The following is a 27426-nucleotide window of genomic DNA, read 5'->3' as shown; positions in this document are numbered from 1 at the left end:
GTGAAGGTGATAACTGTCACGGTCCAGTGTCGGTAACAGAGTTTGTTTTTTTAGTTTGGTTTTTGTGTTCCCTCTGTTTACTGTCTGTACCATGTCTCCATACATTTCCGGTTTTATTGTGAAGGTCCGTGTCTCATGTGAGTGTATTCTGTTTCACTTCCTTGTCTCGTCTTTCCCAATCAGTCCCAGCTGTGTTGCCACCTGTTCCTCGTTCCCTCTTGTGACTGCCTGCGTATTTATAGTGTGTATCATCTGCTCATCGCTGGTTTGTCTGTGCATTTTCCTGTGTGGGTTCCCCGAGTCTCCCTGCAGCTCCCTTTCAAATCTATTGTATTTAGTTGTCTCCAGTTTAGGTATCCTCAGGTTCTGTTTCATGCCCACTGCGTGTCTGTTTATTTCACCTCCCCAATAAAACTCCCTTGCATCTGAAAGCAGCCTGCATTTTGGGTCCTTCGTTAAATTCCTCACTGTTTGCCCCACGAGCCGTGACAATAACTTTCTTATTTTTTGCAGACTGGAGACAGCTGGGATCAACTGGCCATTCCAGAAGAATGATTACCAGGCTGCTGAACGCTGCCTACCGAAGCCCTATGCAGCGTCTAAGAACTCGTCCACAAACTCTATCCGGTCCAGTGACTTTGTTGGGTTTGATGTGGCTCAGGGGTCGCTTCATTTCGTGGGTCCCTGTCGCCAATGGAGAGTCTTCTTTAGGCTGGTTCATATCATGGTGGGTAACACAAGTTTTCACATTTTTTTTAAAAAGTAAGAAAACTATTGCTGTATTCTTATTTTTTTTTTAAAAACTGTCACCACAGAATTAAACACAATTCTTGTAACTTCTAAAACAAAATCGATTGCTCAAAAACAAGCAATTGTGGGAACATAATTCTAAATAATTACAGTGCAAATATTAACTTTTTCTTTTTAGGTTTTTTATTACTCCTTCCAAGTACTCAGATATCATCTCCAACAGTGATCTGAAATCTAAAGGACCTCCTGCTGTCTACCAACTGAGAACAAAGAAAGAGAAGTTTGGGAGTCTGACAAGAATGACTGTTGGGGAAAAAAACCAAAACAAGCCAAATAAAACCATCTTACTTGTGGGTGAAACGGGAGCAGGAAAATCTACTTTGATCAACGCTCTAGTCAACTTCACCATGGGGGTACAGTTTGAGGATGGAGTCTGGTTTCAGATTATAGATGAGGAGAAGAGAAGTCAGACAGAAAGTCAGACATCAGATGTGATCGTGTATGAGATCTTTGGTTTTGAAGATAAATCTCTGCCCTACTCTCTGACCATCATTGATACTCCTGGATTTGGAGACACCACAAGTACTAAAAGGGATGAAAGCATCAGTTAAAGACTATTAGACTTGTTTCAATCAGATGATGGAGTTAACAAAATTCATGCAGTGGGTCTGGTGATGAAGGCAAGTGAGATTCGACTGAGTGACCGACAGAGGTACATCCTTGATTCAGTGGTGTCTTTGTTTGGAAAAGATCTGGAGAAAAGCATTGTTGCTCTCATCACACACTCAGATGGAGTAACACCTGAAAATGCTCTCAAAGCTCTCGAAATTGCAAAAATTGAATGTCCAAGAAATGGAAATAATGAGCCTGTTCACTTCCTGTTTAATAACCAACAGAGCAAAGAGAGAACAGAAAAAAATGAATCTTGTTTGGAGACAGCATGGAGAATAACAGAGAGAGGAATGGATGAGCTCACAGCTTTTCTAGAAAAAACTGCACCTGAAAAGTTGTTGGTAACAACTAAAGTGTTACGTGAACGCAAAAGACTGAAAGCCTGCATACAAAACTTGAAAGAGAAAATAAATGAAGTTGAAGTCAAGCAAACCGAAGCCAGACAGATAAAAGAAAAGTTAGAGAAACATAAAGAAGAGATGCAAAACAATAAAAATAAAAGGAAAGTCTGGCAGACATCAGAAGACATGAAAAAGAAGTATGAAAAACTGGAGGAGATCGCTCTGAAAGCTGTTTCAGCATCCACTTTTGTCCAAGAGCAGATGAGCCTTCTGGAACACCTTCAAGGGGAAATAAGCCAACTGGCAGCAAAGAAGTCACAGTTACTTGGTGAGTGCTACCAACAACTTGTCACACTGGAGGAGATGGCTCTGAAAGCTGATTCAGCATCCACTTTTGTCCACTTGGACTTCCTGATTGAGAAGATGAAGGAGGAACAAAACACAGAGAAGGTCCAGAAACTGGAGGAAATGAGAAAGAGAGTGGATGAAGGAACCAGAGTAGGGTCAAGGTATATGCAGGGAAAAAAACTAGAGAAGTGAAAAAGTGGGGTTAGGGGTAGGAATGGATGACTGAGCCTTTGTCCAGACAGAGACAGGAGAGGCGGAGTCCAACCCCCAAACGGGTTGCCCTGTTTGACCCCGGAAAAAGTTTTGTGAAAGGTTCTTCCTACTGTGTTCTATTCTGCTCATTTTCTGCCGATGAGCCGTGTTTTTGGTTTTTTTTTTTGGGGGGGGGGGGGGTTGTAATTTTTTTTGTGTAGTTTTTTTTGTTCCCTGTTGGGTTTGTTATTCTATGTAATAATAATGGGAATTAAATAAGGTATGTATTTTATAAGTTTCTTTGTTATGATTTTGCTGTGAAAAAATAATTTAATAATAAAACAACAAAATAAATCAAATCAATTCAGTTTTATTTATAGACCACTAATCAGTTGCCCCAAGGCGCTTCATATTGTAAGATATGTGAGTACAAGAAAATAGTTATTATAATATGATGTGTTAAATTTGTTTAGATCACAGGAATAAGGAAGGATTTGTCTGTGTTTCAGTTTGGCTTAGCTGTAGGCCTGAGAGTGTGTAATTGTTTAGAGGGAAATGAATTTATTGACACTGGGGGTCTGCTGTCATAAAAAGAGACAGGAAGCTACAGTTGGGGGTTGCTGATGCTTGTACCTTCAATAAAAACTCATAATTGTTATAAACACGTTCCCTAAAATCAGTAAATGGCAACATAGACGCCACTAATAAACCATTTTATGCGCCCTCTAGAGCAGGAGTTAACTCCTGGTATGAAAATGCTAGAACAGCTGCTCGTGATCTAGGAAACAGTAATTGTTATGTCTGTTCAAAGGGTAATCCAGAACAGGTTATAGTGGGATACCCAATCTCAGGTTTTCCCCTGACAAAGATGCTATTCAATAATGATAAAAAGGGGCCCTTAACAGCAATCATGATGGAAGCGCGAGCAGAACTAAGTCCTTTAGATTGTTTACTCATATACGCAGGACAAGTCTCTGGTACAGATGTCAGCATGATTGACAACACTTCCTACCCTTGCATGAAGCGCCCCGAAGACTGGACTGAACCTCTTTCGCCCCGAAAACAGATGCGCCATCACCCAAATATCTCGATGACATGCATACACCGACCAAAGCTTAAGAACATAACTTATGACGCACAAAACTATACATTTTTTTCTGACTTTCCAGGAGCACGCTGTACCGAAACATGGCTATCAGCGAGTATTGACAGGACAGAAGATAGAGATATGTTTTCTTATATACAGGCATATGTTAGTAAGTATTCAGTAAAAATCTTGTATGCCCCCAACACACTGAACGACTCGTACTGGGGAGGCATATTAAAAGGCTATACAGCTTCGCGCCTGACCAGACCAATCCCACATGCTTATTGGATGTGCAATAATACCCTTAGATTAGCTTTACCTGTTAATTGGACTGGTACCTGTGGTCTAGTAACTTTAGCTCAAGAACTACTAATACAACAAACCTCGGACCTGCCTGTATCCAGCAGACGTACAAAACGCTCCACTTACTCACATAACGTTTACATAGATGCTATAGGAGTTCCACGCGGGATACCAAAGGAATTACAGGCACAAGGAGAAATATCCGCAGGGTTTGCCTCAATACTACCGTGGATACAGATAAACAAAAATGTAGCCTGGATCAATTATGTTTATTACCATCAGCAAAGACATACCAATCTGACCAATACGGCCCTTAAGGCCCTAGGAGAACAGATGTCTGCTACCTCTTTAATGACCATGCAAAATAGGATGGCCTTAGACATGCTGTTAGCTGAGAAAGGAGGTGTTTGCGCGATGTTTGGAGATGTTTGCTGTACTTTCATTCCCAATAATACCGCCCCTAACGGTTCATTCACACAAGCTATGAATAGACTTGAAGCATTGCAGATAGAACTAAGAGCCAATGCAGGTCACGGTCAGTGGCTAGACAAGTGGCTGCAGGATACGTTTGGAAAATGGAAGGAACTAATTGTAGCTTTTGTAACCATTGTAGCATGTATCATTTTGTTTTTGATGATTATTGTCTGTTGTGTGATACCCTGTGTACGCTCAATGATAACCCGTATAGCTAGTAGTACAGCTACTTCAATGTATTTGCAATTGGCACAAATTGACCCAGATTATGTGCCAGATGTCATGAATGATGATCCTGATGTATGTATTGAGCATTAGATTGGGAATTACTCGATTATTCAAGAAGAGACCAGTCACATTTATGATTTGTCTTTATATTATGTTATTGCATTTGTGATTTTTTTTTAGTTATTATTTTAAATATAATAAAAGAGTGGAACTGTTGTGAATTTTAGCACTACGGTTAGCATTTACAGGATATTGTTTTGTAGTGATATTATACAGGAAAACTGTTACTCAATAAGGCCCATTTACTAGTTGTTTTTCTCTTTCTTTGTGACTAATGAATTAATGTGTAAGAATCACAGGCTGGTACCTCAAGGTCGAAAATACCACAGAGATCACTTCCTTACTCCCATCCTCCCTTCCTTATCTCTTAGGAAAGGGCTTGTTAAAGGCCAGGTGGTTCGTTTCAGAATTCACTAATGAAAGAACTCTGTATTCTATGTCTAGGAGTGTATTTTGCTGGGATGATCATAAATTGTAGCTGAACTGATAAACTACACAAAGGATACTTCTTTGCTCACAAGGCAGGAAGACGTTTCCTTATTTGGTCTGTACCGGTTTGAACTGAGAATCTGCTGACACACGAACCTTTTTCCTCTATATATTGTTGTATGATGAATAAACCTTTGAGTTGGTTTGGGAAAGCAACCTGAACAGTCTCTGTGTCGCTTTGTTCTCTCAAGCTACTCCCGACGTCGTAACTAACCCGCTGAACGGCATACCTGAGTGTTACTTGAGAACAATTTTGAATCTTAAACAAAACTCTGCTGATAGGTGCCCACGCCTCGGAGGAAACCCGATCCACGGATGACCCGGGACGGAGATTTCTTTCAATTTGGTGTCAGAAGTGGGATTCGCTGACGAAGGTAAATACGTGTCTTTTATATTTATATGGGACTGTATTATACCGTTCTCAGTGACCCATAAAGAAACGGGATATGCTGACGAAGTTTTCCTTAGTGGCCCAGATAAATGGGATACACTGATGAATCTTCCTTAGTCCCCGAATAAAGTAAATTAAAAGCAGAGAGACACAGGAAGTTGCCTGTTGTTTTGCGAGAAGTTGCTCGTTAAGTGAGAAGTTGCTCACCCAAAAAAAAAAAAAAAAAATATTGCTAGCAATAAAATCGAAAGTAACACTCAGCTGTACCTCAGCAAAAATACTAACATAAATCTAACAGTTCTGAGGGATAAGCCTCTTAAAATTTTCTAACTAGAAATATATGTTAAAAAGAAAAAAAAAACAATTTTAAATTTTTTTGTAGTTTATTGTATTTATTGCAATTTATGTAATTATTAAAACTTTGGCTATAATGGTTGTATTGATGTATATCAACTTGAAATACACCCAAAAATGGCACTACAGCATATAAAAATATAATATAAGCTCTGGCGGACTTGGTTCTATGGTTCTAAGGTTTGAGATCTGCCTATAATTAGCTAAGACAGCTGGGTCTGGGGATGGCTTTTTATGTAACGGTTTAACTAGAGCCATCTTGAAGGCCTGTGTTACATAGCAGATTATTAGAGATAAGTTGATCATATTTAAGGTTGAAGCATTAATTAATGGCAGGACTTCTTTGAGCAGGTTTGTAGGAATGGGGTCTAAAAGACACGTTGATGGTTTAGAGCAGTGGTTCCCAAACTTTTTTGCTAGGCCCCCCTTTGTTTTTACAGGAAAAATGTTTGCGCCCCCCCCCCCCCCCCCCCCCCCCCCACACACACACACACGCACTAACACATCCTCCAACCACACACACCCATATTTTGCTCCATTGTGATTTATTTCACATCTCACACATTTAGTAAACAATTAAGCAAATACAAGTAGTCTGCAATAAATGACAGGTAGTAAGAAAACAAACTACTAAACCCCAAAACACAGACTTAACAATGTGGTGTATGCTGTACAGTGCAGCGAGGAATGCTCAGACCTCTACATTGGAGAGACCAAACAGCCACTTCACAAGCGCATGGCACAACATAGAAGAGCCACCTCCACAGGACAAGACTCAGCAGTCCATCTGCATCTTAAGGATAAAGGACACTCTTTCGAGGATGCCAATGTTCACATTTTGGACAGAGAGGACAGATGGTTTGAAAGAGGAGTGAAAGAAGCTATCTATGTCCACTGTGAGCGACCATCTTTGAACAGGCGGTGGTTTACGACACCAACTCTCTGCCATCTATAATCCAGTTTTGAGTTCCCTCCCCAGACGACTTAACGCCCACTCACATCCTGGGCCGTCTGACCTCAGGAATTCGCATGATAAGGTGGGGCCAGGTTTCACAACAAGCTCATCCGAAACCCTGGCTGATTGGGACCCACACCCAGTTTCACACCTTGGCTCAGGCGATTAGAGGATCATCAGGGGTCCTTTTGTCCCTCTGTGGGGGGATACTCCCACTAGGTTTAAATCTGGGACTCTCCACCATTTGACCTTAGAACTGAAGAAGCTTCTCGGATGAGAGGTGAAACGTCTTCAAGCAACTTAAAGAAGTCCAGATGCTTTTCTTTGCAAGCTCCTTTGACTAAACTACTAACTCTTTTAAGCTACGTCCACACCGTTTTTGAAAACGCAGCTTTTTCGTCCACACGTAAATGGCATTTTCAGTGGCACAGTTTTCACTGATTACTGCACAGCTGGACAGAACAGGCAAATTTAAAAAAAATCATTAAAACATAACGACAACGATTAGAGTTACACTAATAGAGTGTTACACTTTTAGACTGTATCTTAGTGGGAGTCTTTATTTGTGTGGAGTTCATTTGTTCAGTTGGAGGAGTGGAACAAGAAAAACTGGAAAATTTACATACTGACAGGAGGGAGGAGTTCTTGTGGTTAGAGTTTCAATGAAATCATTTGACTGTAGAGCATTAGTCCCTCCTCTGATGTAGTATAAGAGATCTTAACTTTCAATGCTCCTTGTTTTTTCCACCTTTTCAGAATCAGAGAAATTCCTGAAATAATCACGGGAGGTAAGATAACATCAAATGACTGGAACACGCAAGCTAGACTTAGCTATAAATGAATGACTTGATGAAGTTGATTGCTACTTACTGGGGATGGCTATAACTCAGGGGATAGCAGGTTATTTACTAATTAGGTGGTTAGTGGTTCATTCCCTGGCTGGCCCAAGTTATTCTCCACCCTGCATTTCACCAGTGTGTAAATGTTAGACAGAATTCACTGAAGCATAGGAAAAAGTGCTCGTATCAATGGTTGAATGAGGTGTATTGTGTAAAGCGCTTGGACTACTCTAGTAGCAAAGGGTTATTTAAGAACAAGTCTAAATAAATCACCAAATTAAATATTTCACTAATTACGTTTTATTAACTTTAAAAACTGAAATTAGATTTTACCCTTTTTATAAAAAAAATTATAATTTATTAAATGTTTAAAGTAAGTCCTTACTTTGGTTCTTTGTGACACTCCTACATTATTAAACAGCTGAAGCGGACAAGCAAAAAAAAACAAAAAACGAATGAATAACAATTAAAAAATGAAGACAACCAGCAGAGTTACACTAATAGAGTGTAACTTAGTGGGAGTCTTTATTTGTGTGGAGTTCATTTAATCAGTTGGAGAAGTGGAACAAGAAAAACTGGAAAATTTACATACTGACAGGAGGGAGGAGTTCTTGTGGTTAGTTTCAATGAAATCATGTGACTGTAGAGCATTAGTCCCTCCTCTGATGTAGTATAAGAGATTTTAACTTTCAATGCTCCTTGTTTTTTCCACCTTTTCAGAATCAGAGAAGTTCCTGAAAGAATCACGGGAGGTAAGATAACATCAAATGACGGGAACACGCAAGCTAGACTTAGGTAAAGTTAGGCGCACCGGCACAAAAGTTAGGCGCACTCAAATTTTTCAACCGCATCACTTAACACCGCAGTTTTACATGTGTACTTTTTTTGGGGGGGGGGATTGCAGTCCATACAGACAATATTAATTTCTAAATTATTAACTAACAATCTTGTTCTTAAAGTGCTTTGTCAATATTGTAGAAAATGTTAAACTTAATCATCATCTTGGCTTCTGACGATCTGTTTGCTGTTGCATGCTGCTGAAAGGCAGTGGGGAGAGGGGACACTTGGGCAGTGCATTTATTGCAGAATATAATGTTTTCTGGATACACTGTGCTTTTTTAGCATTCAAAGATTGGTGGCACCATGTCAGAGCACTACCTATGAATTTCAGAGGGATCAGGCCTTAACTTAACAAAAAAGTTATCAGTAGTTCTTTTCATCTTTTCTTGTTACCCACAGCTACATCCACTTCTCTCAGGCCTAGGCTGCTCACTAGGGCTGGGTATCATCACTGATTTCTATAATCCATTCGATTCCGGTTCTCAAAGTCCTGATTGGATTCAATTTAGCCTCAGACAGTCAGAAATATTATAATTCTGATCATTTATCAGTACTGATACATGTGAGACTTCATCAGAATTGTGAACATCACAGCAGATGCCTTTGTGTCAAAGTAACTGAGAATAAAACACAGAAAAACACGAAGGAGATTTTTCTGGTCTGGCTTTTTATAGCAGATAACCTTAAAAATACTCTGCAATATTCTGTACTTTTGCATAATTTTAAAAAGTTTAAATTTCTTCAGTATTGAACAGCAGAAATTAGGCTTTCTTGTCCGAGGTCATTTAAATGAAAAAAAGAAAAAGAAAAGAAAAAGACAGCGGCCGACAGCGCTGTAAACAACGGTAGACTGGTGGGCAATAAGCCAATGAATAATGCAGAAAACAGATTTGAGACAGGAAACTGTTCTTGAAGTACACAGAGAGAGAGAGAGCTTTGCATGAAGTGTGATTTTTATCGTGGTGGAAGCAAAACAGCAAAAGTCAGAGGGAATTCATGACGAAATTGATCAAATGTGAAGCATAGTTTGCTGCTTCTTTTGCTGCTGGCTCGGCCTGCATTTCACCAGGGTGTAAATGTTAGACAGAATTCACTGAAGCATAGGAAAAAGTGCTCGTATCAATGGTTGAATGAGGTGTATTGTGTAAAGCGCTCGGACTACTCTAGTAGCAAAGGGATAAGAACAAGTCTAAATAAATCACCAAATTAAATATTTCACTAATTACGTTTTATTTACTTTAAAAACTGAAATTAGATTTTACCCTTTATATAAAAAAGTTATTATCATTTATTAAATGTTTAAAGTAAGTCCTTACTTTGGTTCTTTGTCACACCACTGCAGTCTGAACGCAGACATTTAAAAGAAGCTAACAAAGTCAAAATGGTTAAAGTTAAAAGCAAGTGAAAAACCAGCCATGTTCTGCTTGAAAATAACTGCAGAAATTGTGAGGCCACCTCATTACTTGAGGCCACCTTTGAAAAATGATGACAAAGTCTGGAATATAGGGAATTAAAAAGATAGAAATGATTGAGAGGTGGCTCTAGATTTTTGCACAGTATTGCAATTTTGAATAACTGTACATCAGTGAATACCCTTACAATCACAAACTGCAAGTGTGTGTTTATGTTACTATTTTTAAAATGCAAGTTTGTCATATTTGTCACTTATCATATCTGTTACTTATGGTTAAATGCTTTTCTTACATTTCAGTTCCACAGACCAAAGTTTGCTGACACTTAAGAAGATACAAGAAATCTGTTTCCACTACACAATGAGAATTTATTTGGTGCAAGCCTGGCGATACCTAATTAAGGGTAAAACAAAGTTAAACATAGTACTGGTCAAATATAAGATGTGATAACATTTTATAATACAGTTGGCAACACATCATAGCTTTACATCATCTGCCATGTGTTTCTGTTCAATTTAGGGTGCAATTATAAGTAATTCCAAATAAATGTTTAATTAATTTGTACCTTTGATTTATTCAACAATTACAGAAAAAAGTTATATTATGAAGAAGTGTGCTCCCTTCAAAAGCATACACAAACCGAGTTTTGCCTTCTCTTGTTTTACTTAAACAGAATTATTTGGATTATTATTAATATTATTATTTGGAGGTAAAGTTAAGGTACTTTACTGCTAATAAATAGGGCAGTGAAGGTGATAACTGTCACGGTCCAGTGTCGGTAACAGAGTTGTTTTTTTTAGTTTGGTTTTTGTGTTCCCTCTGTTTACTGTCTGTACCATGTCTCCATACATTTCCGGTTTTATTGTGAAGGTGCGTGTCTCATGTGAGTGTATTCTGTTTCACTTCCTTGTCTCGTCTTCCCCAATCAGTCCCAGCTGTGTTGCCACCTGTTCCTCGTTCCCTCTTGTGACTGCCTGCGTATTTATAGTGGTCGTGTCCAAATTCATGGGCTGCATGAGTAATTTTAAAACTTAATAGCGGCCGCCATTGTTGGAAACTGGAGTTTGGCTGGGCCGTGCTATGAATTCTGGGATATGGTAGGCCACGAAGGACACACCCGACCCATCCTTCAAATTCGGGGAAAAGGAGGACGCATTTGTCGGCTGCGTTCGGAGGAGTCTACGAATTTGGACAGCCTTCGGCGCGTCGCTGTGACGTAATCGGTCTACAAATGCGGCCTCAGGAGGATGCAGCCCATGAATTTGGACACGACCAGTGTGTATCATCTGCTCATTGCTGGTTTGTCTGCATTTCCCTGCGTCCTCCTGTGTGGGTTCCCCAAGTCTCCCTGCAGCTCCCTTTCAAGTCTGTTGTATTTAGTTGTCTCCAGTTTAGGGATCCTCAGGTTCTGTTTCATGCCCACTGCGTGTCTGTTTATTTCACCTCCCCAATAAAACTCCCTTGCATCTGAAAGCAGCCTGCATTTTGGGTCCTTCGTTAAATTCCTCACTGTTTGCCCCACGAGCCGTGACAATAACTTTCTTATTTTTTGCAGACTGGAGACAGCTGGGATCAACTGGCCATTCCAGAAGAATGATTACCAGGCTGCTGAACACTGCCTACCGAAGCCCTATGCAGCGTCTAAGAACTCGTCCACAAACTCTATCCGGTCCAGTGACTTTGTTGGGTTTGATGTGGCTCACGGGTCGCTTCATTTCGTGGGTCCCTGTCACCAATGCAGATGATGGTACTGCCAATGGAGAGTCTTTTTTAGGCTGGTTCATATCATGGTGGGTAACACAAGTTTTCACAATTTTTTTTAAAAAGTAAGAAAGCTATTGCTGTATTCTTATTTTTTTTAAAAACTGTCACCACAGAATTAAACACAATTCTTGTAACTTCTAAAACAAAATCGATTGCTCAAAAACAAGCAATTGTGGGAACATAATTCTAAATAATTACAGTGCAAATATTAACTTTTTCTTTTTAGGTTTTATGGAACTCCTTCCAAGTACTCAGATATCATCTCCAACAGTGATCTGAAATCTAAAGGACCTCCTGCTGTCTACCAACTGAGAACAAAGAAAGAGAAGTTTGGGAGTCTGACAAGAATGACTGTTGGGGAAAAAAAACCAAACAAGCCAAATAAAACCATCTTACTTGTGGGTGAAACGGGAGCAGGAAAATCTACTTTGATCAACGCTCTAGTCAACTTCACCATGGGGGTTCAGTTTGAGGATGGAGTCTGGTTTCAGATTATAGATGAGGAGAAGAGAAGTCAGACAGAAAGTCAGACATCAGATGTGATCGTGTATGAGATCTTTGGTTTTGAAGATAAAACTCTGCCCTACTCTCTGACCTACTCTCTGACCATCATTGATACTCCTGGATATGGAGACACCAGAGGTACTGAAATGGATGATGGCATCAGTGAAAGACTATTAGACTTGTTTCAATCAGAGGATGGAGTTAACAAAATTCATGCAGTGGGTCTGGTGATGAAGGCAAGTGAGAATCGACTGAGTGACCGACAGATGTACATCCTTGATTCAGTGGTGTCTTTGTTTGGAAAAGATCTGGAGAAAAGCATTGTTGCTCTCATCACACACTCAGATGGAGTAACACCTGAAAATGCTCTCAAAGCTCTCGAAATTGCAAAAATTGAATGTCCAAGAAATGGAAATAATGAGCCTGTTCACTTCCTGTTTAATAACCAACAGAGCAAAGAGAGAACAGAAAAAAATGAATCTTGTTTGGAGACAGCATGGAGAATAACAGAGAGAGGAATGGATGAGCTCACAGCTTTTCTAGAAAAAACTGCACCTGAAAAGTTGTTGGTAACAACTAAAGTGTTACGTGAACGCAAAAGACTGAAAGCCTGCATACAAACCTTGAGAGAGAAAATAAATGAAGTTGAACTCAAGCAAACCAAAGCCAGACAGATAAAAGAAGTGTTAGAGAAACATAAAAAAGAGATGCAAAACAATGAAAATTTCTCTGTCGAAGTTCTGGAGTTTTACAAAGAGAAAGAATATGTAAAAACTGGGTGGTGGGGTGGGGTGTTTTATAATGGTACTGTCTCCTGTACAAACTGTCAGGAGAACTGTCACTTGAATTGTGAAATGGCCTGGTATCCTTCACAGTGTGATATCATGAGCGGAGGCTACTGCACTTCTTGCACCGGGAAGTGTCCTGTATCAGATCATGTGAAGGGAAATTGGAGATATGTGCTGAAAACAAGGAAAGTCTGGCAGACATCAGAAGACATGAAAAAGAAGTATGAAAAACTGGAGGAGATCGCTCTGAAAGCTGTTTCAGCATCCACTTTTGTCCAAGAGCAGATGAGCCTTCTGGAACACCTTCAAGGGGAAATAAGCCAACTGGCAGCAAAGAAGTCACAGTTACTTGGTGAGTGCTACCAACAACTTGTCACACTGGAGGAGATGGCTCTGAAAGCTGGTTCAGCATCCACTTTTGTCCACTTGGACTTCCTGATTGAGAAGATGAAGGAGGAACAAAACACAGAGAAGGTCCAGAAACTGGAGGAAATGAGAAAGAGAGTGGATGAAGGAACCAGACCAGGGTCAAGGTATATGCAGGGAAAAAACTAGAGAAGTGAAAAAGTGGGGTTAGGGGTAGAAATGGATGACTGAGCCTTTGTCCAGACAGAGACAGGAGAGGCGGAGTCCAACCCCCAAACGGGTTGCCCTGTTTGACCCCGGAAAAAGTTTTGTGAAAGGTTCTTCCTACTGTGTTCTACTCTGAGGTGCTCATTTTCTTCCGATGAGCCGTGTTTTTGTTTTTTTTGAGAGGGGGGGGGGGTTGTAATTTTTTTTGTGTAGTTTTTTTTGTTCCCTGTTGGGTTTGTTATTCTATGTAATAATAATGGGAATTAAATAAGGTATGTATTTTATAAGTTTCTTTGTTATGATTTTGCTGTGAAAAAAATAATTTAATAATAAAACAACAAAATAAATCAAATCAATTCAGTTTTATTTATAGACCACCAATCAGTTGCCCCAAGGCGCTTCATATTGTAAGATATGTGAGTACAAGAAAATAGTTATTATAATATGATGTGTTAAATTTGTTTAGATCACAGGAATAAGGAAGGATTTGTCTGTGTTTCAGTTTGGCTTAGCTGTAGGCCTGTTAGTGTGTAATTGTTTAGAGGGAAATGAATTTATTGACACTGGGGGTCTGCTGTCATAAAAAGAGACAGGAAGCTACAGTTGGGGGTTGCTGATGCTTGTACCTTTAATAAAATCTCATAATTGTTATAAACTGTAGGTTTGCAGGAGACTCTCCACATGCTTATCTGTAAATGTAAGACAACAAGAGGCCAATGGCCCAGTGGATGCAGAGTGGGGGTCTCAGTGTTTGTAATATGTTAACTGTGTTTTGTATGTTGTCTAAAGGAATTTGGTGTGGCTTGGGTGAGGAGATTACTTTTATGACCGACAGGAAGTCACGCACACAGAGACACACACACACAGTGCTTTGACTGTTACACTCACACACCTACATGCACAGTCACTCACGTGCACTCACATAGGCACGCACAGGCACTCACCTGCTCGTGCATACACACACAAACACAGAGTTTGCAGCACACCATGGGGGTTTTATGATGGGGTCACTTCTATAAAGCTGACTGTAACAAACAAAGGAGTGGAAGATCTGCAGAGGGACACCAGCCTTACACGTCTCCCCTTCTGGAAGATGCATGCTTAAATTAAGATGAATAAAGGTTTTGTGAAAATGACTACTGAGTCCGGTGCCGTCTCTGGATGCCTCGAGGAATAAAAAAGAACCAGGGTGAAACTGATTTTGTAACAGATAGATCCTAAAATAATACATATAGAGAAAAGGGATTAGGGTTGTGAGATAGAATGCAAAAACCCTCCCCACCTTGTCTGATGACCTGGTGGTTGGATAGAGGTTCATTGGAGACGCACATGCGTAACTCCACATTACCCTATCTCATCTCACTTGCCCTTCTGTCCCTGGAGGATGACTGTGTAGCCGCCGGGAGACGCCGAGACAGCAAACTCCATCAATCCCCATTGAGTGAAATCCTACATTTACTTTTTTGAGTGTTCTATGTATTCAATTGTGTGTCCTTATTGTTACCTCAGAAGTGTCTGAGTTCATTTTATACTTTTTAATTTGGTTAGGTTTGTGAAAAAGAACGCAATGGAGGGGGGGTGTAGGGTTAGGGGAAAACGAAATGGGTTAGGGGAAGGGGACTGAGCCTGCCATCTCCGTGAGGCAGGAAATGCACGGGCCATCCCTCCAGAAGGAAACCCACCCTGCTGGTTGTCACGATTACGGGAAAGCCTGCTGACATTGGGTCCTCAGTCTTTGGTTAATCTTTGCGTTTGTGTTGTGTTTTATGTTTTGTATATTGTTGTAGTTTTTGTGATTGGGGTTCGCCTTTATCTAAGTAATTATAACTCTTATATGAGCTTTTATGAGGCGAGAAATAAATATAGAAAATAAAAGGAAAAAAAAGAAAAATGTAAACAAAAGTTTTATTTAATTAATTATTAAGGTCAAGAAAATGGTGTGCCGTACACGCAACGATTCGACCCTTCAAGGTTCTTCTTCAGGCGCTTGGCACACAAAAAAACTGCTGACAAAAATGTGGCTGTAATGCACAGTTCTGTGGCTGGTAAGAGATGTTCACTCTTCAACGCTCCAAATCCGAATGAGCTCCTGGCTGACTCCACCTCCCTTTATACTGACTGTGTGTGTTTTTTATGTTTTGTCAATCCATTTCCAATTCTCCTTTTGTAAAACGTGTATTAACCTTCTGCATGTGAATCCTTTTTACCATTACCTTTAAATATGACCTCTAAACATTTTACAATACACTGTTTTTAATATTTAATCTTTTTAACTGTATTTGTTTCTTGTGAAATGATGTCATGAAATAACACTGTTTTTAATGTTTTACGTGATTCCACGTTTTTTTAATCTAAACATCATTTTTATCAAATAAAAATGTTTTAATCAATTTTTATAATGTAAATAATGTCCATGTCCAATTGTAATTAACTGTAAATATTAGGATGAGGGTTTTGTATTATGGCCCCCAGGTTAAGATTAGAATTAGGATGGGGGAGGGGTTAGGGGAAATCAAATTTGGGAGTCAGGGTTAGGGTAGGGGAATTGATTCCTCCTACAAGGATAGAAGGAAGGTGCGCGGGCCGTCCCACGGGAGAACCCCAGATCCCTGTTTGGGTTGTCAACACATCTCACCTCATCCTGGAGGTGAGAACCGACCCCTTCTAACCTCCATCTTTAAGTGAGATTAAAGAATGACATTACTGCAGAACAAAATTAGAAACTACGATTAGCATGTGTGATATTTTGTTTTACGCTCTGTCATGTTTCCTGTATGTCGAATGTGTCTGTACCTCTTACTGTTGGCTGTGTGATAAACTGTTATACCTGTTATGGTCAACAAATAAGGGAACCAAATTTTTCTTGTAGCCACACAAACCTACACTTTGGTATTTTGTAACCATGTATTTTATGTATTTGTGTATTTCCTCTAAATGTTCATGTGGTGAAGCTTCGCAACATGAAAAATGCAATTTCCATGAACGGTTTATGTATTATGCTTATGGATACAAGCTTATTTATACACACATGAACACATGCTGAAACTAATCTGTTTTGGCAACGATAAGCAAAGCATTAAAACGATAAGAGGCCGCTGTTAACGTATTTTATCCGATAAATAAACCCTGTACAATGCATTTTACCCCCCCCCCCCCCCCCCCCCCCCCAAACAGCCCTTTTGAATGTCTCCCTAGTATGGCCACAACACCTCACTCTTGGAGCACTGTTTTGCCACATGTATTGCAAACCACGTCTCAGCTGTTTGTGGAGGTAAAATAAGTCTGCACATGACTAAAATTACACTCAGCCATTGTTGTGAGTGCGCACGCCAAGGGGCTGCGAGACATTTATACAGCCGTATTTCGCACATGACTATGAAAGGCAGAAGAGGAAGTAGTTCCTTTGAATGTAGACAATCCGAATGTTATAGTTTCTTTCCACTGTGTTCCTGTTAATGATAAACTACAAATTTACTCTAAATTACTAAAATATCGATATTTTAATGTGAGAATCGATTCTAATGTGAGAATCAAGTCAGACTCTTAAAGATTAGTAGTTAATTAAATTCAAATTCAATTTGTAAATTCAAATTCAAATTTTTTATTTGTCACGTACACAGTCATACACAGTACGATATGTAGTGAAATGCTTGGACAACTGCTCGTGACCTAAAGAAAACAAAAAAGGAAAAGGCTATGAATAAGATAGGAAATAAATATGAAAAATTAAAAAGGGTAAATTTAACTAGGAAGGAATAAAATATAAATTAAGGTTAAAAATGAAATAACTGTACAACACACTGGGAAAGAATAAGATAAAATATATAAATTAAATTGAAAATAAAATAACTGTACAACAAAATACACAATATAGAACTATATAAGAATGTATGAACAAAATACACAAGAAGTATAAATAAATATATACACAATAACAGCAGCAGTGATTTAAGTGATGAAGTGAAAACAATGTCCAGAATGTCCAGTGTGTGTGTAAGAACTATATGTGTGGGTCAGTACTGTGTGGTGGTGTGATTGTGATTGAGAGACCGTATCGCCTGCGGGAAGAAGCTCCTCCTCAGTCTCTCTGTGTTGGTCTTCAGGGAGCGGAATCGCTTTCCTGACCTCAACAGAGAGAACAGTCTGTTGTTGGGATGGCTGAGGTCCTTCACGATCTTCCTGGCCTTGGTCCAGCACCGCCTGCTGTAGATTGAGTGCAGGTCAGGGAGCTCGGAGCGGATGGTGCACTCAGCTGACCGCACAACCCTCTGTAGAGCTCGTCTGTCCTGCATGGTGTCCTGCATGGTTCCCGAACCAGGTTAAGATGTTTCCCGTCAGGATGCTCTCTATGGTGCACGAGTAAAAGTTCCTGAGCACCTTGGAGGGCAGTTGGAAGTCTCTCAAGCGTCTGAGGTGGTAGAGACGCTGACGGGCCTTTTTCACCACGGAGTTGATGTGACAGGACCATGACAGGTCCTGCGTGATGTGAACTCCGAGGTATTTGAAGCTGTCCACTCTCTCCACTGGGCACTCGTTGATGACGGGGGTCTGGTAGTTCCTCTCCTGCTTAGTGCTGAAGTCCACTATCAGCTCCTTTGTCTTACTGACGTTTAGAAGGAGGTTGTTCCTCTGGCACCAGTTCTCCAGATTCCTAATCTCCTTCAGGTAGGCCGTCTCGTTGTTATCAGAGATCAGGCCCACCACGACGGTGTCGTCAGCAAACTTGATGATGGTGGTGGAGCTGGTAGTGGCCACGCAGTCATATGTGTACAGAGAGTACAGCAGGGGGCTCAGAACACACCCCTGGGGGGCTCCAGTGCTGAGAGTGGTGGAGGCTGAGACATGTCCGCCCATCCTTACTGCCTGTGGTCTGCCAGTTAGGAAGTTGGAGATCCACTGACACATAGATGAGCTGAGTCCCAGATGCTCCAGCTTGGTGGTGAGTGTGGAGGGAATTATGGTGTTAAATGCAGAGCTGTAGTCTATGAAGAGCATTTTAACATAATTCCCCCTTCTAGTGTCCAAGTGAGTGAGTGATGTGTGGAGGAGATGAGAGATGGCATCGTCTGTGGAACGATTTGGACGGTAAGCAAACTGTAGTGGGTCCAGTGTGTCTGGTAGTGAAGACATGATGAAGTCTCTGACCAGGCGTTCAAAGCACTTCATCACTACTGAGGTGAGGGCTACAGGGCGATAGTCATTGAGAGAAGCAGGGTGGGGTTTCTTCGGGACAGGAACAATGATGGACTCTTTGAAACATGTGGGGATCACCGACTGAGATAAAGAGATGTTGAATATCTCAGTGAACACAGGAGCTAGCTGGTATGCGCAGTCTCTGAGGATACGACCTGGGATGCCGTCTGGTCCTGCTGCTTTCCTGGTGTTCACTCTCTTGAAGGCTCTCCTTACTTCATGCTCGGAGATGACGAGCACGTTTCCGGTGCTGGCAGTATCTTCCTGTCTGCAGCCGTTAGCGCCGCTAGCACTAGCATCGTTGGAGTCCTTAGCTGCAGCCTCGAAGCGAGCATAGAAAGTGTTCAGCTCGTCTGCCAGAGTCACGGCCGCGTTCGTCATACCGGTTGTTGGTGCTTTATAGTCCGTTATTGTCCTTAGTCCCCGCCACAGGCTCCTAGAGTCACTCTGTTGGAGTTGTGACTCTAGTTTCCTCCCGTAGCGCTGCTTCGCCTCTTTTACCGCCCTCCGCACGTTATATGACGCGGCTTTGTACGGGTCCATGTCCCCCGTCATGAGTCCCGTGTTGTAGGCAGCGGTGCGGGATCTCAGAGCGTCACGGATGGTTTTATCCACCCACGGCTTCTGGTTGGGAAACGTTGTGATAGTCTTTGTCTCCACGGTATCATCCACTAGTTTCCCGATGAATCCCACAACCGCTTCCGTAAACACGTTGACATCATCATCGGAGCTGTTTCTGAACATGTCCCAGTCTGCGTCATCGAGTGCGTCCTGTAACGCGGCCACTGATTGATCCGTCCAGCGCGCGACCTTCCTCTGAACCGGAACTTCCTGTTTCAGCCTTTGTTTGTATTTTGGCATGAGGAAGATGGCGGCGTGATCAGATTTGCCAAACGGAGGGCGGGATTGTGCCTTGTAGCCGTCCTTGACCGTAGTGTAGCAGTGGTCCAGTGTCCTTTCACCCCTGGTGGGGCAGGTGATGTGTTGATAAAAGTTCGGCGCTGCGCGTTTGAGGTTGGCGCTATTAAAGTCCCCCGTCACAATAAGCGCAGCGTCCCGATGTTGTGTCTGGTGCTGTGTGAGTGCCTCATGCAGCTCGCATAAGGCGGTGACCGTGTCTGCTTGTGGTGGAATATAAACGGCACTTATAATGACCGATGTAAATTCCCGAGGTAGATAAAAAGGACGACACATGATGGACAGTAGTTCCAGATTTGGTGTGCAGGAGCGTGTGAGAGGAACAACGTTCGCACTGTTGCACCAGTTGTTGTTCACCATTAAACACACGCCGCCTCCCCTTGACTTCCCCGAGTCCCGTGTCCTGTCCATGCGGTGAACCGAGAAGAACTCGGCCGGCTGGATGGCGTGGTCCGGCACCGCTGGGTTCAGCCATGTCTCGGTGAAGCAGAGGAGATTGCAGTCCCGAATGTCTCTCTGGAACTTTATCCTGGCCCTGAGGTCGTCAAGCTTGTTCTCCAGTGACTGGACGTTGGCGAGCAGGATGCTAGGCAGAGGTGTGCGGTGTGCACGAGCTCTCAGCCTGTTCCTGACGCCGGCTCGCTTCCCTCTAGGCCGCCGCTTCCCTTTGTTCTCCCTCAAGATCTCACTCGGCCAGCTCGGATCCGGAGTTAAAAACTTCGAATTGTGAGTACATTGTATACCAATAGAAACAAGAGTGTCACTGTCATACCTAATGTACCCAATGGTGATGATTTTGCCGATTTAGAAACGCTGAAAACTAACTTAAAAAGCAAAGACAAAGAAAAGTGGTCGGAGCAGTCGTGACGGCAGCCGACCTCACCGGCGCCATCTTTTCTATTAAAGGTAGTCATTAAAAGTAACAAATGATCTTCATGCCACGGACATGGGAGACATTAATAAAGCTCTCACAGCCCTACCTTATGCTTATTATCCATACTGGACTTTGGATGCCTTTTTTAAAAAGAATTATTTTTTGTCTCTGTCTTGATTATTAAATTTTCCACTTTCTTTAAGTTGTTTAGAATGGACTGAAATTTACAAAGCTTGTCTCAGTAACCACTCAAAGTCCTTTACACTACAAGCCAAATCCAACTTTTTTTCACATATTCATCTAGGTCTCCATTCAGTATCTAATTAGCATCTACAACTAGGACCAATTTAGAAATACCAGTTAATCAAAATTGCAGAACAAGTCCCATATAGCCACAAAGAAAAAACACGAAAGCCACATAGAGACACCAGGAAAGTGAGGTGACAGTGCTCACCACTACACCACAATGACGCTTTGGTTATATCCATGTGAATTTGTTTTATTTCAACATAAACACATTATGTTCTAAAATTAGCAATTAATTATTTATTAATTAATAATTAATGTTTTTTTCTATAAGTAACTGGTGGTTGTTTGATGACCACTCAGCTCTGACTGAAGCGTCCTGTTGATTTACCATCACATTAATGTTCTTACTTTCTGTGGACAACTCGTCATACACAGACTTCAGAATTAGTCCAAGAATGTCACGGTACTGGACCATGAGGCCCAGGGTTTAAGTTCTAATGCACATTTTTGTATCCACATGTGTAGTTTAACGCATCTAGTTGTTTTCTAGTTTGCAGTTTAGTCCTTGGTTTCTTAGTCCCTTTTGTCATCTCTCCTTGGTCCGTGTGTCTACCTGTCATGTTTCATGTCTCTGGTTAGGTTAAGTTCATGTTCTATCTCCATGTCTCTGTGTTTCCTGTTTTATTTTGAAAGAGTATGGTGTTCTTTTTTCATTGTAGTTAGTGTTACTCTCCCCTGTATTGTCATTATGTTTCCTTCTAGTCAGCTGTGTTCTCATGTGTCTCCACTTCCCCTGATCACCTCATGTGTGTATTTAAGTCCTCAGTCTTCCTTTGTTTCCTCGCCACGTCGTCTGTTCAACTCCCCCCATGTTACGGCAGGTTTCAGGACTCTGTGCTGGTCATGTCCATGTTGCTTCCGTGTATACGTTTCATAGTTCTTTGTTGTTCCAGCACAGAGTCCTGGGCCCTATTTCAGGAAGCCGGTTTAGTGCAAACTCTGAGTAAGTATACCCTGAGTTAACGAAAACTCTGGGTTTTCGGTTTCACAAAGCGAGTTTAGATTAATTCTGAGTGAGTCACTATGACGACACACTCCGTGAAGCTAACCTGCCCCCTAGCAGGTTTACTACAACTAACCCTGACTGTCTCCGCCTCTTTGTCGGAAACCTGACAGTAGGAAGTGTCGAACATGGCGTGCCCCTTCCTTGAAGAGCCAGTAGATCTTGAAGCCCAAATTCTCCGCAGAGCTCTCCACCGGGAGAGAGTGATTAGAGCGCGTTTGGACATTTTATCATTTCCTGATGATTTTCTGTGCGAACGTTACCGTTTCTCAGCACAATCTATAATTTATTTGGATAACATCCTCAGGCCATATATTGCGCATGTGACACATCGCGGACATGCTCTCAGTCCATTACATATTCTTTGTACTGCACTCCGTTTTTTTGCAAACGGGAGCTTTCTGTACAATATTGGTGACGCTGAGCACGTTTCCAAGGCTACCGTCTGTCGGGCAGTCAGGAATGTTACAGTTGCACTGAAACGTCTCCTGTACTCGTTTGTGGTGTTCCCCGGTCAGTTGATCAATACAAGATGGAAGCGCAGTTAGAGACACCATATGTCACAATCATTTCCTTTGACCCATCACCTCAACATGTTGAAAGACGAAAAAACAGATTTTTTGTTCAACTGGCTTTATTGGTCGCCTGTGTTTCCTGTACACAAAGTATTAATAAGTATATTATTATGTTGTTCAAACACTGAAATAATTCGTCCATCTCTGACCACTTCACCCACCCTTAACCAGTGTATATACTATACCCAGTGTATATACTATATATATATACTATATATATATATATATATATATATATATATATATATATATAATGTTCCTCCTCTACACCCCCCCCCCCCCCCCCCCCCCCCAATTTTTGCACATGTCGAGGAGCGTGTCAGGCTACATTTCACTGTGTGTTATACTTGTATAACTATGCATGTGACAAATAAAGAACCTTGAACCTTGAACCTTGAACTGATGTTCCAGCAGTAAAATCTCAATCTTGGTCTTTTGGATCTGCTGCTTGAAGTGTTCCAAATCCAAGTCGCATTTTTTTATTTTCTTGATCAAATGGGTCTTGTACAGCTGCTTTACAGGGAGCTATTGAAACACAGAAAATAGCATTGACATTCATAGTACACGTCTACTTAGGTTGGTTGTAAATCAGTGCTGAACATGATCAAATTAAAAAAAATCATTAAAACATAACGACAATGAGCAGAGTTACACTAATAGAGTGTAACTTTGTGGGAGTCTTTATTTGTGTGGAGTTCATTTGTTCAGTTGGAGGAGTGGAACAAGAAAAACTGGAAAATTTACATACTGACAGGAGGGAGGAGTTCTTGTGGTTAGAGTTTCAATGAAATCATTTGACTGTAGAGCATTAGTCCCTCCTCTGATGTAGTATAAGAGATCTTAACTTTCAATGCTCCTTGTTTTTTTCCACCTTTTCAGAATCAGAGAAGTTCCTGAAAGAATCACGGGAGGTAAGATAACATCAAATGACGGGAACACGCAAGCTAGACTTAGCTATAAATGAATGACTTGATGAACCTGATTGCTACTTACTGGGAATGGCTATAACTCAGGGGATAGCAGGTTATTTACTAATTGGGTGGTTAGTGGTTCATTCCCTGGCTGGCCCAAGTTATTCTCCACGCTGCATTTCACCAGGGTGTAAATGTTAGATAGAATTCACTGAAGCATAGGAAAAAGTGCTCGTATCAATGGTTGAATGAGGTGTATTGTGTAAAGTGCTTGGACTACTCTAGTAGCAAAGGGTTATTTAAGAACAAGTCTAAATAAATCACCAAATTAAATATTTCACTAATTACTTTTTATTAACTTCCTTACTTCCTTCCTTCCTAAGTCCTTACTTTGGTTCTTTGTCACACCACTGCAGTATGAATGCTGACATTTGAAAGAAACTAACAAAGTCAAAATGGTTAAAGTTAAAAGCAAGTGAAAAACCAGCCATGTTCTGCTTGAAAATAACTGCAGAAAATGTGAGGCCACCTCATTACTTGAGGCCACCTTTGAAAAATGATGACAAAGTCTGGAATATACGGAATTAAAAAGATAGAAATGATTGAGAGGTGGCTCTAGATTTTTGCACAGTGTTGCAATTTTGAATAACTGTACATCAGTGAATACCTTTACAATCACAAACTGCAAGTGTGTGTTTATGTTACTATTTTTAAAATGCAAGTTTATCATATTTGTCACTTATCATATCTGTTACTTATGGTTAAATGCTTTTCTTACATTTCAGTTCCACAGACCAAAGTTTGCTGACACTTAAGAAGATACAAGACATCTGTTTCCACTACACAATGAGAATTTATTTGGTGCAAGCCTGGCGATACCTAATTAAGGGTAAAACAAAGTTAAACATAGTACTGGTCAAATATAAGATGTGATAACATTTTATAATACAGTTGGCAACACATCATAGCTTTACATCATCTGTCATGTGTTTCTGTTCAATTTAGGGTGCAATTATAAGTAATTCCAAATAAATATTTAATTGATTTGTACCTTTGATTTATTCTAAATTACAGAAAAAAAGTTATATTATGAAAAAGTGTGCTCCCTTCAAAAGCATACACAAACCGAGTTTTGCCTTCTCTTGTTTTACTTAAACAGAATTATTTGGATTATTATTAATATTATTATTTGGAGGTAAAGTTAAGGTACTTTAACTGCTAAGAAATAGGGCAGTGAAGGTGATAACTGTCATGGTCCAGTGTCAGTAACAGAGTTGTTTTTTTTAGTTTGGTTTTTGTGTTCCCTCTGTTTACTGTCTGTACCATGTCTCCATACATTTCCGGTTTTATTGTGAAGGTCCATGTCTCATGTGAGTGTATTCTGTTTCACTTCCTTGTCTCGTCTTCCCCAATCAGTCCCAGCTGTGTTGCCACCTGTTCCTCGTTCCCTCTTGTGACTGCCTGCGTATTTATAGTGTGTATGCCGGCTTGTACACATACACGAGAGACACGAGAGTTCTTCTTTACTGATGTTTACTGTGCTTCTCTTAACGTACAGGTACACCGTAGAACTGGTGAATACAAATGTACAAGAAAATTATATTTCAGCATTAAAACATATTACAATATAAAATTCACAAAATATAAACAAACATACCACTTTGGCCTGCAAGTAGACAAACCGGTGTAACTGGAACTTAGGGCTTATTTCTTCTTTCTTAGCTTGACTTTTACACGGCTAGACCGTCACCATGCGCAGCTTCTCTGACTTTACTTCCCAAAACAGGAAGTGACCTCTGCCCTTACCTTATATTTACAAAATTAACCGGCTATTTTCCATGTATCAAATTAACTGTACACCAATCCGGTAGGCAAAAAAGGAAAATGTTAACATGCTCAACACAAAAATAAAACATACAAAATAAAATGAGTTAGTTACATTATCATTACAAGAGCTCCGCCTAGTGGTCAAATACTAACATTTCACCAACTGTTACAGTGTGTATCATTTGCTCATCGCTGGTTTGTCTGTGCATTTCCCTGCGTCCTCCTGTGTGGGTTCCCCGAGTCTCCCTGCAGCTCCCTTTCAAGTCTGTTGTATTTAGTTGTCTCCAGTTTAGGGATCCTCAGGTTCTGTTTCATGCCCACTGCGTGTCTGTTTATTTCACCTCCCCAATAAAACTCCCTTGCATCTGAAAGCTTCATTAAATTCCACACTGCTTGCCCCACGAGCCGTGACAATAACTTTCTTATTTTTTGCAGACTGGAGACAGCTGGGATCAACTGGCCATTCCAGAAGAATGATTACCAGGCTGCTGAACACTGCCTACCGAAGCCCTATGCAGCGTCTAAGAACTCGTCCACAAACTCTATCCGGTCCAGTGACTTTGTTGGGTTTGATGTGGCTCAGGGGTCGCTTCATTTCGTGGGTCCCTGTCACCAATGCAGATGATGGTACTGCCAATGGAGAGAAACCTTCTCTTTTAGGCTGGTTCACATGGTGGGTAACACAAGTTTTCACAATTTTTTTTAAAAAGTAAGAAAACTATTGCTGTATTCTTTTTTTTTTTTTTTTAAACTGTCACCACAGAATTAAACACAATTCTTGTAACTTCTAAAACAAAATCGATTGCTCAAAAACAAGCAATTGTGGGAACATAATTCCAAATAATTACAGTGCAAATATTAACTTTTTCTTTTTAGGTTTTATGGAACTCCTTCCAAGTACTCAGATATCATCTCCAACAGTGATCTGAAATCTAAAGGACCTCCTGCTGTCTACCAACTGAGACCAAAGAAAGAGAAGTTCGGGAGTCTGACAAGAATGACTGTTGGGGAAAAAAACCAAAACAAGCCAAATAAAACCATCTTACTTGTGGGTGAAACGGGAGCAGGAAAATCTACTTTGATCAACGCTCTAGTCAACTTCACCATGGGGGTTCAGTTTGAGGATGGAGTCTGGTTTCAGATTATAGAGGAGGAGAAGAGAAGTCAGACATCAGATGTGATCGTGTATGAGATCTTTGGTTTTGAAGATAAATCTCTGCCCTACTCTCTGACCATCATTGATACTCCTGGATTTGGAGACACCACAAGTACTAAAAGGGATGAAAGCATCAGTGAAAGACTATTAGACTTGTTTCAATCAGAGGATGGAGTTAACAAAATTCATGCAGTGGGTCTGGTGATGAAGGCAAGTGAGATTCGACTGAGTGACCGACAGATGTACATCCTTGATTCAGTGGCGTCTTTGTTTGGAAAAGATCTGGAGAAAAGCATTGTTGCTCTCATCACACACTCAGATGGAGTAACACCTGAAAATGCTCTCAAAGCTCTCGAAATTGCAAAAATTGAATGTCCAAGAAATGGAAATAATGAGCCTGTTCACTTCCTGTTTAATAACCAACAGAGCAAAGAGAGAACAGAAAAAAATGAATCTTGTTTGGAGACAGCATGGAGAATAACAGAGAGAGGAATGGATGAGCTCACAGCTTTTCTAGGAAAAACTGCACCTGAAAAGTTGTTGGTAACAACTAAAGTGTTACGTGAACGCATAAAACTGAACGCCTGTATAGAAAACTTGAAAGAGAGAATAAATGAAGTTGAACTCAAGCAAACCGAAGCCAGACAGATACAAGAAGAGTTAGAGAAACATAAAGAAGAGATGCAAAACAATGAAAAATTCTCTGTCGAAGTTCTGGAGTTTTACAAAGACAAAGAATATGTAAAAACTGGGTGGTGGGGTGGGGTGTTTTATAATGGTACCCTCTGCTGTACAAACTGTCAGGAGAACTGTCACTTGGATTGCACAATGGCCTGGTATCCTGGACAGTGTGATGTCATGAGCGGAGGCTACTGCACTTCTTGCACCGGGAAGTGTCGTGCATCAGATCATGTGAAGGGAAATTGGAGATATGTGCTGAAAACAAGGAAAGTCTGGCAGACATCAGAAGACATGAAAAAGAAGTATGAAAAAAATAAGTCTGAAAGTCAAAAGCAGATGAGCCTTCTGGAACACCTTCAAGGGGAAATAAGCCAACTGGCAGCAGAGAAGTCACAGTTACTTGGTGAGAGCTACCAACGACTTGTCACACTGGAGGAGATCGCTCTGAAAGCTGATTCAGCATCCACTTTTGTCCGCTTGGACTTCCTGATTGAGAAGATGAAGGAGGAACAAAACACAGAGAAGGTCCAGAAACTGGAGGAAATGAGAAAGAGAGTGGATGAAGGAACCAGACCAGGGTCAAGGTATATGCAGGGAAAAAAACTAGAGAAGTGA

General features: G+C 40.8%; 2 protein-coding genes and 2 long non-coding RNA genes across 4 annotated transcripts; 3 read left to right on the top strand and 1 right to left on the bottom strand.

Moving 5' to 3' along the window:
* Positions 1-269: 269 nt before the first annotated feature.
* Positions 270-1292, top strand: LOC112430246 (uncharacterized). Its single transcript, XR_013095452.1, has 3 exons — positions 270-353; positions 514-727; positions 929-1292. It is a non-coding gene; the product is annotated as an uncharacterized LOC112430246 (long non-coding RNA).
* A 657-nt stretch (positions 1293-1949) lies between these two features.
* On the top strand, positions 1950-13346 carry LOC112430245 (uncharacterized). Its single transcript, XM_024798469.2, has 3 exons — positions 1950-2272; positions 11291-11422; positions 11726-13346. Exons 1-3 carry the CDS (start codon positions 1950-1952, stop codon positions 13344-13346), a joined length of 2076 nt encoding a protein of 691 aa, XP_024654237.2.
* Positions 13347-24663: 11317 nt separating this feature from the next.
* LOC143414731 (uncharacterized) lies at positions 24664-25137 on the bottom strand. The gene is made up of 2 exons (XR_013095425.1): positions 24805-25137; positions 24664-24718 (listed from the first exon to the last, which is right to left on the bottom strand). It is a non-coding gene; the product is annotated as an uncharacterized LOC143414731 (long non-coding RNA).
* A 718-nt stretch (positions 25138-25855) lies between these two features.
* On the top strand, positions 25856-27426 carry LOC112429789 (uncharacterized). Its single transcript, XM_024798468.2, has one exon. The coding sequence runs from the start codon at positions 25972-25974 to the stop codon at positions 27424-27426; it is 1455 nt and encodes a 484-aa protein (XP_024654236.2). The 5' UTR covers positions 25856-25971.

Source organism: Maylandia zebra, linkage group LG22 (genome assembly GCF_041146795.1).
Source record: "Maylandia zebra isolate NMK-2024a linkage group LG22, Mzebra_GT3a, whole genome shotgun sequence".
NCBI lineage: Eukaryota > Metazoa > Chordata > Actinopteri > Cichliformes > Cichlidae > Maylandia > Maylandia zebra.
Note: the sequence above shows the minus strand (reverse complement) of the source record. Positions and strands in the feature narration are given on the sequence as shown.